Source organism: Pan troglodytes, chromosome 12 (genome assembly GCF_028858775.2).
Source record: "Pan troglodytes isolate AG18354 chromosome 12, NHGRI_mPanTro3-v2.0_pri, whole genome shotgun sequence".
In the NCBI taxonomy this organism is placed as follows: domain Eukaryota; kingdom Metazoa; phylum Chordata; class Mammalia; order Primates; family Hominidae; genus Pan; species Pan troglodytes.
The window spans coordinates 36,672,924-36,689,420 of record NC_072410.2 but is presented as its reverse complement, the minus strand read 5'-3'; the positions used below and the strand labels follow the sequence as shown (position 1 = coordinate 36,689,420).

Below are 16,497 nucleotides of genomic sequence, written 5' to 3'. Positions count from 1 at the left end.
AGAAAGAAAACCTTCCCACAAAGAAACTTTAGGCCCAGATGCCTTCACTGGTGAATTCTACAACACATTTAAGGAATAAATAATATGAATACTGTACTACACAAACTCTTACAGAAAACCAGGGGAAATACCTCCTAACACCTCATTCTGTGAGGCCAGGATTACCCTGATACCAAAACCAAACAAACATATTATAAGAAAATAAAACTACAGACCAATATCTATCACAAACACAGAAGTAAAAAAATTCTAGACAAAATATTAGCAAATTGAATTCAATAATATATAAAAAAGGATAATACCTCACGACCAAGGAAGGTTTATCCAGGAATGCAAGGTTGGCTTAAAAAGGAAAATCAAGTTCCAGGTCCACAGACTAAGAACTGGAGAGCAGGAAGAGACCTTAGAGATCATGAACTTGAAGCTGAAGTCATTGATTTGGGACCCTTTTTCTTCTTTTCAACCTAGGCATTTTATGTATAAATTTCCCCCTTAAGTTCTGCTTCAGTGGCATCCCACAAATTTTGTTGTGTTTTCATTTCATCTACTTCAGAATGCTTTCTAATTTCCCTTTAGATTCCTTTGACCCATGAGCTATTTAAGAAGTACGTTATTTAGAAGTACAAATATTGAGGGCTTTTCCAAATATCTTGGTTGCTGATTTCCAAATTCCATTATGCCCAGAGGCCACATCTTGAATCCTTTTAAAATCCTCTGTACCAAATAAAATTAGGAAATAGGTCCAGGTTTTGCTTCTGTCACGGGTGAGATTTTTTAGTGTGTCTCTAAAGGTTGGTACAGGCTTTTTTTTTGCAAACAGGTGAAAAGAGCAAGAGTGACTACACTACGCAAGAATTTGTTTGTGGGTCAGTCTGGTTTCAAAGAGAAAAACCATGTTTAGAATCAGAACTTAGCTTAGCAAGTTAATTTCTCCTGTCCCAGGAAATGATGAGGAACTGAGACACGCAGGGCTAAGATCACATAGCCAATTAGAAGTTGATCCTTAAGGCTGAACTTGGAGACTCAGGAACAGCAGAAGAACATATTTTACTGTTTTTCATTATTTGGTCGCCACATATCATGTAATTTGGTTACTTTGAGAGGAAGTATGGTATGATGCTTCTGGGGTTGAAAAGTCCTGGGTTTGATCTGTCTCCTGTAGTCTTGGGCATGTAATTTATCATCTCCTAAATGGAGATAATAATGGTGTCTGCATTGCAGATTAGTCGTGAGTATTAAATCAGATAATGTGTCTAAAGCACTCAGCAAACATATGGAACTTCCCAACAAATATTACTATTACTCCACCAGCACCACTGCCTATTACCACCATATTTGTATTATGAGGACACCAAATTTAAGTTAGAAGCAAAGGACAGAAACTATGCAGTCTACTTTTTTTTTTTTGTGGAGATGGAGTCTCACTCTGTTGCCCAGGCAGGAGTGCAGTGGCTGATCCTGACTCACTACAACCTCCACCTCCTGGGTTCAAGCGATTCTCTTGCCTCAGGCTGAGGCGATTCTCTTGCCTCAGCCTCCCGGTAGCTGAGATTACAGGCACTAATCCCACACCCAGCTAATTTTGTACTTTTAGTAGAGATAGGGTTTCACCATGTTAGCCAGGCTGGTCTCAAACTCCCGACCTCAGGTGATCTGCCCGCCTCAGTCTCCTAAAGTGTTGGGGTTACAGGTGTGAGCCACCGCACCAGGCTACTATGCAGTCTACTCTTGCTAGACACTCCCTTGAAGACACCCAGACTCAGGAACCCCAAACAAAGGGGAAAGAAAGTCAGACTATTGCTGGCTTAGCCATTTCTCTGTCTCTGGTCTGGACTCTTCTGAGAATAAAACCTTTTACATGAGTGGCCTATTTCCTTTTGTTACATACACTGGCTGTTCTCTCCCAATTACCTGTTTTCCTGTCCACAGCGCAAAGGGCTTCAGGATGGAAGGAGAAAGGAGCTTCACGCGCCCCACTTTGTCCGTGAGTCCTCGGTACACCAGCTCCATATACTGCTCCCGGGTGAAAAAGCAACCCCGAGTAGTCATGCTTGCCCCTGAAACCATGTGATCCTGGATCAGTCCCGCCAATGGTTGGCCATCCTATAAGCCAAAACAGACAACACAAGAAGAATGAAAATAAATCTTAAGTCAAACTCTAATCCCTAATCGCCTGCCTGGAAGCCACTTTCTATCAAGAGCCCTTCTTATATCCCTGTCTTGTCTTGCCCACATCCTCACTATGTTCTTGCTTGGGAGCCAACTGCTTCCCAAAGCACATGACCAGGGTTTAGCACTGGCTTCTACGTTTGCCATTTGCCCACTATCCTATATGAAGACTGCTTCAAACTCATCCCGTTCCCCAGGCCTTCTCTGTTTAATCCCATCTGGTTCTAGTTACTCCAGCATATTTTTGGCATTTATGCCTAAATTTGGTCTGGCTGCTGTCAGCTGTGTTCTTGTTTTTATACTTTGGTTTTATGCTTTAGTATTTTTCACACGTTTCTGGCCTGGCTCTTCTGTAAATCAGTCATGCACTCAACAAATATTTATCAGGAACCTCCTGAATGCCTAGGCACTGGGTAGGCTTTTCCCTACTCCAGGGGACCAAACAGACATGGTCCTTTATGACGAAGAAGAACTAGACAGTAAACAAATGATTGGATAAATACAATATCACAAAGTGTTTTAAATGCCAAAGAGGAAAATAACAGGGTGGGTCATAATATAGACTTGAGGTGAGGGGGATGGTCAGAAATAGCCTCTCCGAAGGGCAGTTTCACAGTTGAGGCCTGAGGGGTGAGCTGGCCAGTGTTGGGAGGAAGGGGTTCCGGCACAGGTTCCTCAAGAGAGCTGTGAGTGGGCCTGATGTGCATGACTGCAGAAGGGAGAATAGCCATTATTAGTTATCTCTTCACAACACAGCACAGGGTTCATGGTGGGCCCTTAATAAAGGCTGTTATCTACCAGATGCCAAAAAGAAAGGCTTTTATGAAAAGCCTGAGATTTGGTGAGTGCATTAATTTCATTTGACACTTTCACAGCCATTCTGATCCCCAGTCTCCTGAACCTTATCTGTCGGGTCTGTGTTCACAGCAACATAACGCACGCTGAAGTAAAAATAGCTATGCTCACTGACGTTCTTTAAGATGTAGATTTTGTAAACTTTTCAATGTTTATAGGAATTTGAGAAAAACCTGTGCCTTGGATATAAAGATTATTAATCATTTGATTATTTGTTAAATACTAGCCAACAGTATGGTCATGTTTTATAACTAAGGCTAAGGGAACTCACAAATGCAGTCTGGGAGAAGCACCAGAAATTTAACCATATGTACTAACTCAAAGGCTAAAAAAGGATCCTTGTCAAATGGTCTAAACACTACAGTGATGGGCTCTATGTAAACTCAAAGATAACGATTACAGATGGGCTGGAAAGGTGGCACAGACCTAAGGCAAGATCAGATGGAGCACACAGCCCCTCTTATGAAGGCTTTCACTTAATAATGTACATAAAAAAATTGTACTCTACCTCTTGTTGCCTAGATGGTCTTATTTTGCTTGGGGGAAAAACCCAAACCAGTATTATGCATTTGACTCATCTCACAGTCTTTGGGGGGCAGATACTGATTTTTCCTTTTGTTTTTTTCCTTAAAGAACATAGATTTTTCCTTAAAGAACACAGAACACAGATCAGGTTCTGTGATCTATTCAGTGCCTTTTCCTCTCTCTGTCCAGATTTTTCCATGACTAGACAATTACTTTGATGGCTAAATCATTTTCAATGCAATCATCACAAACTCTATGGCAGAATGCTGATTAAAGCAATTACTAAAGGTCTACTTATAATTCTAAATTTCCTAACTCCTGCTTTGGATCAGAAAGAACACCTCTGAATCAAAACCCCAGACAATTGTCAGCTTTACTATTCTCCTTAATAGCACAGCAAAATGACATTACAATTAATGTCTCTGGTGAGGATGCTTTGTGAATAGGGTATCCCTGTAACTTGAATTTTCTAGCTGACTAAGTAGAAGTCAGGAAACATATCTGAAGCCTTGCTTAAAAACTTTCCACAAAGCACAGGCCCTCAATAAATAAACAGAAGGAAAAAAAATTAGTCCAAAAAGTAACACATAAATGAAAAGTTTAACTGTTTTCATGGAAAAGAAATGAGTTCCATTCAACTCCTATTTTAAGTAAAAAGACGCCACAAAACTCTACTAAGTACATAAAACCAACGACAAAATGTACTTTAATTCAGTATTATGGTTACTTAAGGAAGATAACCTGGTAATAGAGAAGAAATTGAATTATAAATAAAGAAATATGGAAGCTAAGGGAAATAAAGATATGCTAAGAAAAATTACCTCAAAATACTGGTTTTCCTAGTTTAACCAAATCAGCTCTTGTCCTTTTAGGACTCTGCCAATAAAGACATGTTGCATTTTTATAACCATTAGCAAATATAAGGATTCCACTTCTTGGCATTTACACCAAGGACTAAATAAAATTTATCAAGAATCAAAAGCTCTTTACCTCCGACGAAAGTGAATGAAAGTACAGTGAATCTTCAAGCCATCTCCCATAAGCTTTTTTCAATAAATTAATTTATTGACATTAAGTTTATTTACCTGTGTTCTCCTGCCTCCCTTAAGTGTACGCCCAACCTAAAACTCATAGGCATATGAGCATGTGATGCGGTCCACTTGGATTTATATGTCAGCCCACTGCAGGACACAATGTAAGCATGAAGTCTCCTATGGCTTTGCACCGTATTCAATCAAAATCAAGCACAGCACATTCAAGGTCATTGGTCTGAGGACTTCAGAGCACCTCAACTCCCCACATAGCTAATGCCTCAGGTCACTCTGCCAGCAAAAAACCATCTGCTGCTCCCCGGTAGTGTCCCCTCTGGTGAAATATGACTCGGCTGCTATAGAGTCAGAGACCCACACAGTTCTGGCAGCCACTTCCTGTCACCTGCCTTCCCTTAGTCCCAGCCTTGGCTGTCGAGTGGGGCTAAGAACACGCTAAGAACACGCACAGCCAAGCACATGGGCGGGGGGGCGGGGGGGTGGGGTGTCGTCCAAAGCTGCTGGGTTCAAGTCTTAGCCTCATTGCTGGCTGACATGTTACTCACTTGGTGTTTCCTTGTCTGAAAATCACACCAACCTCATAAGGAAGGGAATGTCTGCAAACTGCTTACAGCAGTGCCTAAGGCCTGTGACCCACTTAATAAATGGCAGCTTTTACTGCCACCACCACAGAGCCACATTATTATTTAAATGAAAACATAAAAAGCCACTTTTCAAATTAGCAAATGTATTTTTTTTAATTTCCAAGTAATCTGGGTAGGCCCTTCACCACTTCTTCCTACATTTAGTCCCTTTGCTAATCCACAGCCAACAAAGGTGGGCAGAGAAGGGAAAGGCCAACTCAAACAACCGGGACCCTTGTGAAGCCACAGTGGTGCATCTGGTGGGAAAAGGGTCCGGGATGCCGGGCTCCTGGCCACCTGCCTGATTCCCTCGTGGCAGACGGCTGATGGGAATAGAGAAGCTCCAAGGAGCAGAGGATGCTGATTGACACTAGGCATCTCTGAGCAGCCCCTGGCACTCCCTGTGCACAGAGGTCTCCATCCCTGTGGTAGCACAAACCCTAGGAAGATCCAGGAACTCCTTGTCCTTCCTGCTGCTTCTCAGCTGAGTGTCCTTGGACAAGTTACACGAATCCTTCAAGTGTAAAATGTGGACATGAATAGCACCTACCTCCAAGGACTGTGGGGAGGGTGAAATGAGGAGCCTCTAAAGTGCTCTCTGCACAGTGTATGGCACTGAAAAAGTACTTGGGAAATGGGAGCCTTGGTTTGACGTTACGATTGTTCTTCATACTCCACCACAATCCAAATGAATGATGTATAACTATGAATCATTGTGGCGCAAATGGCTTATAATTTAGGAGGACTCAGACCTTTGGGTGGGTGGTGAGGGTGAAGGAGGCACTGGAACACACTCTGTCTTCTTTCCTGCAGCCTGCCTCTTTCCCCGCTCTGTCCCTCCCATGAGCACATGCTAACTCAGGCCCCTGCCACTCCTGGCCACGAGTCACCTGCTCAGGAGACGAGGGAGGAAGTTCTATCCTTCCCTCGTGTCCCTCTGGACAGCTGTGACCACAAGGGGTTGCCCTTGAGGAGTGAACTTGGAGAAAGAAGGAAAGGATTCAAAGGGGACAGAAGATGCCTTCACGGGCTGCTGCGGGATCTCTTCTGGGCCCTTGGGGTTAGGCTGCTTCTTAAAACTCATGTTTGTCAGAACAAAGGATCAAAGTCATCAGTGGACCATGAGAACCATTACAGTGTTGGGATGCTAATGCTGGCCGGGGGCTACTAAGTTGCAGAATCCAAATTTAAGTGCTGAACACAAGACCTATCACACAGTTATTAAGGTTGGCTTTCTGGGATGGCTATCACAATTTCTGTCCTGATTTACATTTTACAACGCAGCAAGACAGAAACATTTCCCAGCCTCTAAGCAACTAGATGGGCTAAAAGCCCCACCTGGGAGAAACCAGGACCCTCCATTCCAGGCGCCCCTGTCCTGGAGCTGCCCAATGACCCCAGGGGCTGGCAGGGCCCAACTTAAAAGTGCTAAGTCATGCTGACGATGACCACGGAACGGCCTCAAGGCCAGACCTACCTTGGGAACAAGGTACTGCTGATCGGTGCAGGCCAGGACGTAGGCCTCGGCCCGGCCCAGCTCACTCTGGGGGAAATGGGCATTCATCTCGTCTCCATCAAAGTCGGCATTATAGGCCTTGCAGTTGGCATAGTGGAGCCGCAGCACTTTCTCTTCAGGCAGGATGCGGGCACGGTGGGCCTGGATGGAGGGTCTGTGCAGTGTGGGCTGTCGGTTCAGTAGCAGAATGTCCCCATTCTTCACATGCCGGCACACCTGGGAACAGAGTGGACAGGTGGGTGATCAGTGCAAACGTCAGTATCACCACGGCTCTTTCCAAGTGCTCACCTCAGCTTGACCAAGGTGTGGCTTTTGTCTCACGTTCTAGTTAACTAAATGCAAGGGGAATTTTTCATCTGGAGCAAAACCCTGGAAATCTCTGAGAAATACGTCCTAGGCCCTTCTGGTCCTGGCCCTTTACAACCCTGATCCTGGCTCTAGGCTCAGAAGTATAAGGAACAAATAAGACCACAGGTCTTTGTCTTCTTCAGAGATGCATAGCCGTCCCAGGTTTCTGGATTACTCTGAAAACTAATCCAAAGAAAGAAATGGATACAACTCCTGAAGACATAACCATAACAAAATGAAGACATAACCATAAAACCACTGGGTTTGAAAGGCATTGGCAGACTTTCGAATCCCCCCCCGTGATCACATGTGAGTACATTATTCTAAACAGAAATTCTACATTTCACAAAAAGTTTGCCCAGCTTCATATAGCAGAGCCAGAAAAGGGTTCTTAGTTAGTTCAATGCCCTCAGAGAACACTTTATTGCACTTCAAAAATTAAGAGCTGTAAATTGTCATAGTCTTTCGGGAACGGAGTTTGAAAATAGCAATTAAAACACTTAAAACACATTTTCTGTTGGATCTTCAAGAAAAAAAAAAGCACCCACACAAGGTTAGATGAGTATGTATGTTTGTGTAGCAGCATTTACAGCGGCAAAAACTAGAAATAACCTGACTGCCCCATAGAAGGGGCAATAGTGTATCCACACTATGGAATATTATGCAGTGATGAACAAGGATAAGGTAAATGTATACAAGGCCTAAAATGATAGCAATAATGTATTACAGCAAAGAAAAAAAAAACCCAGGTGGCATGTGACATGATGAAAAAAAAAAAACAATTTCAAAACCAACCCAGCTTCTCTCTCTCTGTGTGTGTGTGTGTGTGTGTGTGTGTGTGTGTCTATGGGAAAGGGGTGGTTGGATCCTCACTAGGCTGTACTATTTTTCTGAGACAGGGTCTCTCTCTGTTGCCAGGCTGGAGTATAGTGGTACAATCATGGCTCACTGCAGCTTCAACCTTCTAGCCTCAAACGATCTTCCCGCCTTGGCCTCCCAAAGTGCTGGAATTACAGGCATGAGTCACCACACTCAGCTACTTTCCTACATCTTAGCATTGTTCTTCCTATAATGAGTATGTGATGCTTCTGTAAATTTTAAAAAAGGTCTTCGCTTATTTTTAAAGAAAGAAAGAAATATTGAACAAGTGCTATGCTCATTGCTAGAGGGAAAACAGAAAATACAATTTAAAGATAAGAATTTAAAAATCACAAGTAATTGTACCCCTCTAAGATAACCACTGCTCATACTTTTCCCCCCTTATAAATATCTGGCTGGTCATGTCCTTCTGACAGACATCTCTCTCACAAAGCTGACTTTCCTGTACCGCCTATTAAGACCCTTACCACCCTTATCTTTAATTATATTAACTACTGGGCCTCCTAAACACTGAACATAAAGTGACACCTTAAAAGACAAATGTATGAAGGTAACTGCCACCCCATGCATCCTGAAGGGCTCCTCTAAGTAGTACAAAGGAATTATGAAGACTTGGTGAAATCTCTGCCACCCCAAATCTCCTCTAAATCACAACAGATAGCAGGCAGGAGAAAACAACAAATTATTGGAAGTCTAGTTTCTTCTTATGTTGCCCACATTTATGAAACTGCATTGGAAAGTTCATTAAAGAGAGAGGCTAGAAGTAATTAAGAGATACTCCCCAAAACTCTCTCCCCGATTCCTGTTCAGTGAGGTTAAAAGTTTTCTCTCTCTAGCTCAGAGAAGCAGGGAGCAAAACCCTCAAGTGCTACAAAGCAATCTTAAAAGTACCTAGCATGGAGTCCGTCTTTTTGCTCCCGAAGGAATTCAAACCTTCCCCTCCCCATTGCCAAGTCCCATGTTTCCAAGGAGACCTAAACTCTGAGGGTTCCCATGAGCATCTGCCCAGGGCACTGGCTGCTGTCTGACTGCGTCATACAAGCTGAGGTCTTCTTTCTTTAGCCTCTCAAGGGAGAAACTGCCTAGACCTGTGGCCCAAGCCCAATAAGCCAGGCTGGGCCTAGGATTTGAGTCTTGCAAATTTGAGACATCCTCCAGCGTAAGCAAACTCGCCACAGCTGGGAAGGTACACAGGCCAGTCTGGTAGGCACCGGCCAATCCAAACAGAAGCCCTGGAGCACAGGGTATTCCCCTTGCCAACCCAAACCCAAGGCCCTTCCTTTCTCTTGTCTCTAAATAAATACTGCAGTGAAAATTAGCGTGCCCCAGTGCCCCAGGGTCAGAATTTTCAGAGGCAGGCTCGGAGCCAAAGGCCTGCTTCTGGCAGGCTGCTGAGCAGGGCAATGAGCCTTGGCTCTCCGGGCCATTTCCTCTTTTATTTACAAGGCCCAGGGGATGGGGCAGAGCTTTCATACTTCATAGAGGAAATGGGTCCTTTTGGTCTTTCCCCTCCTCACCTAGCCTGTGGTTCCTCCCCGGACGAGACCTCAGTGTTTCCTTCCCATCAACCTCACACAGCCCCTTCAGCCTTGCCCTGACCCATATGCAACACATTAACCAAAGTCTTCAAAAATTACAGGCCAGGAGCAGTGGCTCATGACTGTAATCCCAGAACTTCGGGAGGCTGAGGAGAGCAGATCTCTTGGGCCTAGCAGTTGGAAACCATCCTTGGCAACATGGTGAAACCCCATGTCTACAGAAAATACACAAACTAGCCACACCTGTGGTCCCAGCTACTCGGGAGGCTGAGTCAGAAGGATCACCTGAGCCCAGGAGGTGGAGGCTGAAGCAAGCTGTGATTATACCACTGCACTTTAGCCTGGGAGACAGAGTGGGACCTTGTCTCAAAAAAAAAAAAAAGAAAAAAAAAATCACAGGTTTTGGTGGGTAGCAGACTACAGTTCTCAGGCTGGCCACCTGGTTCTGTAAATAAAGTTTGATTGGAACACAGCCATGCCTATTTGTTTGTGTACTACCTGTGGCTGCTTTGGTATTAGGTGGCAGAGCTGAGCAGCTACAGCAGAGCCTGCATGGCCCAGGACCACAGAAATATTTACTATCTGACCCCAGAGGAATGAGGGCTTGCTAAGGCCTGAGAGAGCAGCAAGAATTCGCTGCCTTCAGTCCCCTCTTTAGCCCTGAGGCTGGCCCCAGCACCTGGCTCACAGTTGCCTCCTGATGACCCCAAACTCTCCCTGCCCACTTGCCCTGCACATTCCCCTCAAACTTGTTTCTTCTTGGACATTATGTGCTTAAAGTCACTGTCTGTCACTGCTGTTCCCTATGGTGTCTACCACACCCCTCCGCAACAGCAATACATTTATATGCTCACTTCCTAGTGGTTCCCCCACCATGCTGTCAACTCCAGGGTGGCGAGGATCCGTCCGCAGGGACTGCAAAGTGCTAGCATGCAGGGGGCATCAGTACTGCCTCATCCCTCACCCCTTCTCCTAGTCTCTTTCTCATCCTTTCCTATTGTGAGTCTGTTTCACATGTTTGACCTGAGTTAAATGTAAGTGAAGTGAAACACACCTTGCTTCTTTTTGCATTGCTCACACAGTGCCTAGCGAAACACCAGGCACTTAGGAAAGGCAGACCGATTCTACGAACCTGAATACAAACCTTACTTCGTGCACTAGAGAAGAACAAAAGAGGTGACTTGATCTATGTTTGCATGTGCCCTGTCACCAAAGGAGAATACAGTAATACAGGCGGTGTATTACTGCTGCCCCTCAGGACGGCGGTGAGAATGAGAGGAAGCAAGAAGGCCTGTGATGAGCACTGATGGGCACCGCCACAAGGCCAGGAGCATTTCCTTTTCCTCTCGGTTCCTCCAAAGTTCCTTCAAGGCTGATGCAACTTCGCAGAGGTGAACTCAGTGTTAAAGAAGGGCAGGTCAGCCATGGGTATGGGTGGGCAGAGGGCAAGGAGAGGCCTGCCTGCTGTGCAGGTGGGTGAGGAAAATCCAGGCAGTCACCTATTGACTCCAGTAGTCACTTGTGGGTTACATCCAAGTCGAATCCATTTCCCTCCAACAACTGCTGCCACTGTTGCCTAGTTAGGGGTCATCTGCTACTCCCCTCCCAGCAGGAATGGCTATTATGTGACAGAGCCACAGAGCTGTCACCTGCTGATTTCATGCACTCAGCAACATTGTTAATCGATCATGTGCTCCTTCCAGTGGAACCCGATAGAGCCTCAGGATTCCCTACCACAGCACTATGGGCTGGCATTAGCAATTGCCCAAATTGGAAACATTAGTTATAACCTGTCATTTGTTGGTTATCACTGGCACAGAGCACTCCCTTCCTAAGAGTGGCTCTCAAACATCAGCATGCAGAAGAACCCTCTGGAAAGCACGGTAAAAAAAGATTCCGAACTCTATTCTCAGAGATTCAAATTCAGTAGAGGTGGGGGGATGTGCATTGCTCACAAGCTCCAGGGATGCTGCTGATGCTGGTCTGGGGACTGCCCTTTGAGTAGTCCTGTTTAAGGGCAGCCATTCTTCTGCCCGGAGTCTACAAGGTGAATCTAAAAAGCCACCCACGTGTCGGGGAGCTTCCTCCTAGGGATGGGCTCCTGTGTCAGTGCGCACTGGAGTCACACCTGATGGCCACCAATCACCAGGATCCGAACAGGAGCCGGATGGGTCCCTGACCAAAGCTGCCCTTACTCACAATTTTTGTCCCCTGGGGCTTAGGTGCCCCCATGGCTGGGGTCAGAAGCTGCTTGGCCACGGCCTCTCGCTGGGTCATGTCCACAGCGCTCAGGGCTGTGCGGCTGCCGTCCTCATTGATGACCATGGAGGCTCCTGGGTGCACATTAGGGCCGTTGATGACCGCTTGCCTAAGTTCCTGAACATTCCATGGGGTAACTGGCTGTGGGTAGGTCAGTTTTGTGGCAAACACCTGGAAATGAGGAATGGAGGTAGAAATTCAGGGCAGGGATAAAAAAAGGTCTGATGGACCCCAAATCTGTCTCAACAGGCTGTCTTTTCACCCAAGATGTGGAGGAGCTGTTTGACTTGGCCAAGAAGGTCTTCCAGTGAGCAAAGTAACATCCTGCCTGTCTTCTGCTACTCCCTTAATGGTATAGAGACTAGGCCTCCTTTTCTACCAGTTAGTCTGAGGAGAATAATTTAAGCGCAGCAGTTTATATAATTTTTTTTTTCTTTGAGATGGAGTTTCGCTCTTGTTGCCCAGGCTGGAGTGCAATGGCGTGATCTCGGCTCACCACAATCTCCGCCTCCTGGGTTCAAGCAATTCTCCTGCCTCAGCCTCCCGAGTAGCTGGGATTACAGGCACACACTACCACACCTGGCTAATTTTGTATTTTTAGTAGAGACAGGGTTTCTCCATGCTGGTCAGGCTGGTAGCAAACTCCCAACCTCAGCTGATCTGCCCGCCTCGGCCTCCCAAAGTGCTGGGATTACAGGCGTGAGCCACTGCGCCCAGCCAATTTTTTAACCCAGTCTAAAACTTCATTTTCTTATCTGCCAATAAATTCAAAGTTCCCAAAGGTGGCATGGGGCACTTCCTTGAGACAGGTGGCAAATGCCTGTCCTCAAATACCCTGACATCCCTCATCCACCCTGGCAGACATCACTAATGCATCATGGTGCTGTCCCTGAGCCCAGACATGGCATCAGAATATCTCAACTCCACAGTTCTGGCAGCCATTACAATCAAGGTGGTACTTGAGATAAAACTGATGCATTCCTCTGATACCTAAGAAAATGCAGTGTGCTGTGTTTAAAGCTGGGCCTGGGATACGCTCCAAGTAAAACAAGTTCCCTGTTAAATGAGTTTTTGAGCTACTGAATATTATAAACCTCTAATGCTTCCAAATGTACACAAATACACCAGAGGCTCTGAGATGTCCTAAATAAAGGAACTTGTCTAGCTTTGTACAGGTCCCGCGCAGCAACACTTTCTCAGAAGGCTCCTGGGGCTACCCCAGCCTCTGTGTTCCTCAGCTTGAGCCTGCTCTACTGTTGCTGATGCACTTACCACCCATCACCGTTCAACAGAGCATACATATACTTGTCTATCTATTTACTGTCTGTCTCCACCCCTGGACACTGCTTTATATGGGAGCACATTAGTCTGTGCTTCACTGCTGGTCTCTAGCTCCTTGCTCCTGTGGCACCTGTCAACAGTGCTCTATGGGAAGCGTGTGATCCAAGGGGCCAGAGGCAGTTCTATCCACTCTAATCTTCCCAGCTATCCTGTGAGGAATACCTACGCCCCAGGCCACCATGGCCCTGAGACTTGCGGCAGTCTGCAGGTGGGCAGAGAAGTGACTTCGGGGTCTTTCCTCCAGGGACAAGCCACTACCAAACAAACCCAGATCTAAGAAAGAGAACCCAGCACCTAGAAGATAGAAAAGGCAGCACAAAAGGTCTCTCACAGAGCTGGGACACTGTAGGCACTATGAAGTCAAGGCCAACAAGGGTGGCCCCTGCCCTGTCCAGAGAGGGCAACCAAAAGTTGCTACATGTCTCCTCAGGGCCTCAGATTTGGGAATGTCACCACTGGACTTCGCAAAGCTGGTCCTCACCACATGATCCAGCCTTTGAATGCAAGGACTATGGTTCCCAGGAGGCAGTGGGTACAGGACTGGGCCTTCTCAGACTGCTGTCTCCTGACACATCACGCCTTTGTCCAGGAAACCCAAGTGTGCCACAAAGAGATGAGGCCATGGGGACACAGGATGATCGGAAAGAACACTTCAGCGCTGCTCATCACCAGTCCCCAGAGAGGGGTGGAGGGGGTGGCGTGCAAGGAAATGAGGCTCTCCACGGAGGGAAATTAAACCACCTTCACATTACTGACATAGAGGCCGGCCCATTAAGGAGGAAGCCGATTAAAGGCTGCTGCTGCTGAGCACCACGGCATGAAGTGCTAAGGATGTGAGAAGACGAAGCTGGCTCCCGGAGGGGGTCGGGGGGAGAGCACTAACAGGTGAACAGCAAGCTGCTGACCCTGAGAAGCGAAACAGGACCTGGGCAACATGCACACGCCTCTCTCCGGGACTCACTCCCTTTCCTCTTCCCAGTAACCTGGGGTACACATTTCTGATGCCTGGAAAGTACACAGGACTGATAACTGATATGCCCCATGCCCTCTTCCTCTCCCCTGTCATGTATTCAATTTGGTGAGGAAGGTCAAAAGACTAGGCTGAAGTGGGCAGGAGGAAGCTATGCGGGCGGGGATGTGGAACACCCTGCAGTCAGCTCCCTGGTGCTGACTTGTTGGTAGGAGGTGTCTGTAAGCCTAGCAAGGAGTGACAGCAATGCCATCATGCAGCTTCCAGTCACCTCCTTGTGGGCTGGCCAGGAAGAGGCAGAAGCTAGTTCCGCCCAAGCCAGAATAATCTGCTGCACATCCTGTCCCCAGCCCTCTGCGGCATTCTCATCTGCCACCCACGGGGAGCAAATGAGACACACACACACACACACACACCATGGGAATTCCAATTTCGTTGGTGTTGATGTACATGTCTGGGCAGATGACTGAGCGCGCAGCGTAGTCCACTCGCTTTCCCATCATGTGTTTTCGGAACAGGCCTTCCTTCTTCTCCAGGATCTTTATGGAGAAAAAAGGCCATAAAAAACATTCAACAAGAATTCCAGTAGGCTTATTAGTTTCTTGTTTCAATACACAATGTTTATTATTTATCTTCTGTAGCTAGCAATGGGAATCCAGTTTTTTGCTCACCTGCCTAATGCCTGGGTACTTGTCCATCATTAGTTTGTCCATCTCGCTATCAAACACAATATTGACGTGGCTCTGAAGGCGAATCCAAATGTTGTAAAGTTTGTCTATGAGGGACTGGCCTGGAAGTGTACTCAAAAAGGATCGGTCAATAGCAATCAAAGAGTCTTTTTCCTGGAAGATGAAACCAAGAAAACAGGGATGATGGAAAAAAGCTCCAAAAGGCCTGGCTTGATTTAATTTTTCTTTCTTACCCTGGATCTGACAACTATGCACTCTGGAGTTTATCTCCTCTGAACCTGACAGATCAGAGACAAACATGCTAATAAATCAATCTTGTAAGTACATGTCAATAAGACATATCAGCACTATTATATATTTACCAGCCTGTCTCTTTCTAGTAGTAAGATGAACTCAAAATTTATAAGCATGCTTCTTTCTTGAGGCATTTTTGCTGAAATCCCTTAATATGCAATTCCTAAAGAAAACTAAGAAGTCCTTCCCACATCAGTACATTTCTTATGAAGTTCTGTTATCTTGCCAGATAACCAATTCTCATATGCAGTTTCAGTTTTATTTACGGCTTTGAAAAACTTGATCCAAACCAATTACAAACATGCAGGTGGAACAATTTCTTAAAAGAAACTAGGTTTGCCATACGATATTCTATGTCATCAACTAAGATGTGGGTCTCCAGCTGAGCTATATCAAGTTAGTGGCTGATTGCCAAGTCTCATTGGAATATTTAACCAATCCTTTTTTAATATTTTTGCCCCTAGCCCTGTCTCCTCCTCTCTCCCACTCCCTACCCAGGGGACAGAAATACACAGAAGCCTTCAGCTGGCTTAGAGCACCACCTATTGATACTGTCTGGCCATCTACTGGCCCAATCGACTGGGTATGACACAAGGAGACAGATGGTCCCACGTCTTCCAGTGTGGGCAGATAAGAGAAGAAACCTGTCAGTGTCTTGAGGTGGGAGGGTGAGGGTGGGTGAAGATTCAGTAAACGAGAATGTTATGAAAACCCAGTAGTGATGAAGTGGGCTTGTCATCAAACCTGAGGAACACAGGAATCTTCTTTAGCTCTAGGGAAAATAGATGTATTCTACATAAAACACTCAGGGTCCCCTTCTGGCTGGAGTCCCAGAGGGAGATACGATCACCTGCATGATGACTGGGCCCTGTTAGCCCAACTCACTGCTCATGGCATTACCTGGCTCAAGACCAGTGATTGTGAAATGAGTGAGAACTTGTCTCACTGGAGTATCCCCAATGCCTAGACGGTGACTGGCAAGGGCTGCCATGAGGATGGAACACAGAGAGTAAGGGGGGAGAAAAAACACATCCTGTCAATCACAAGGAAAGAGGGCAGTGGGACATAGGAATCAGAGGATGCTATTTGCCCCTCAGAGGCGAAGCATTTGTTTGACAAAGGGGACGACCAATTTTTCTTTTTTTTTTAATTATTGAGATGGGGTCTAACTCTGTTACCCAGGCTGGAGGGCAGTGGTGCGATCACAGCTCTCTGCAGCCTCGACTTCCCTGGCTCCAGTGATCCTCCCACCTCAGCCCCCTGAGTAGCTGGCACCATAGGCGTGAACCACCATGCCCAGCTATTTTTTGTATTTTTGGTAGAGACAGGGTTTCGCCATGTTGCCCACCTGGTCTAAAACTCCTGGGCTCAAGTGAACCTCCTGCCTCGGCCTCCCAAAGTGCTGGGATTACAGGCTTGAGCTATCATGCCTGGCCAGGCTG

The 16,497-nt window shown here is 46.1% G+C and overlaps 1 protein-coding gene across 1 annotated transcript in view; it reads right to left on the bottom strand.

Moving 5' to 3' along the window:
- Nucleotides 1-16,497, bottom strand: part of POLR1A (RNA polymerase I subunit A) — an 86,543-nt gene that overhangs the window by 43,852 nt on the left and 26,194 nt on the right. The window contains exons 10-14 of the mRNA XM_016948898.4: nt 14,744-14,914; nt 14,489-14,611; nt 11,702-11,932; nt 6,699-6,953; nt 1,912-2,103 (exon numbers count right to left, since the gene is read on the bottom strand). Coding sequence (XP_016804387.1) covers nt 1,912-2,103; nt 6,699-6,953; nt 11,702-11,932; nt 14,489-14,611; nt 14,744-14,914 — 972 coding nt within the window. The remainder of the gene's footprint in view (nt 1-1,911; nt 2,104-6,698; nt 6,954-11,701; nt 11,933-14,488; nt 14,612-14,743; nt 14,915-16,497) is intronic.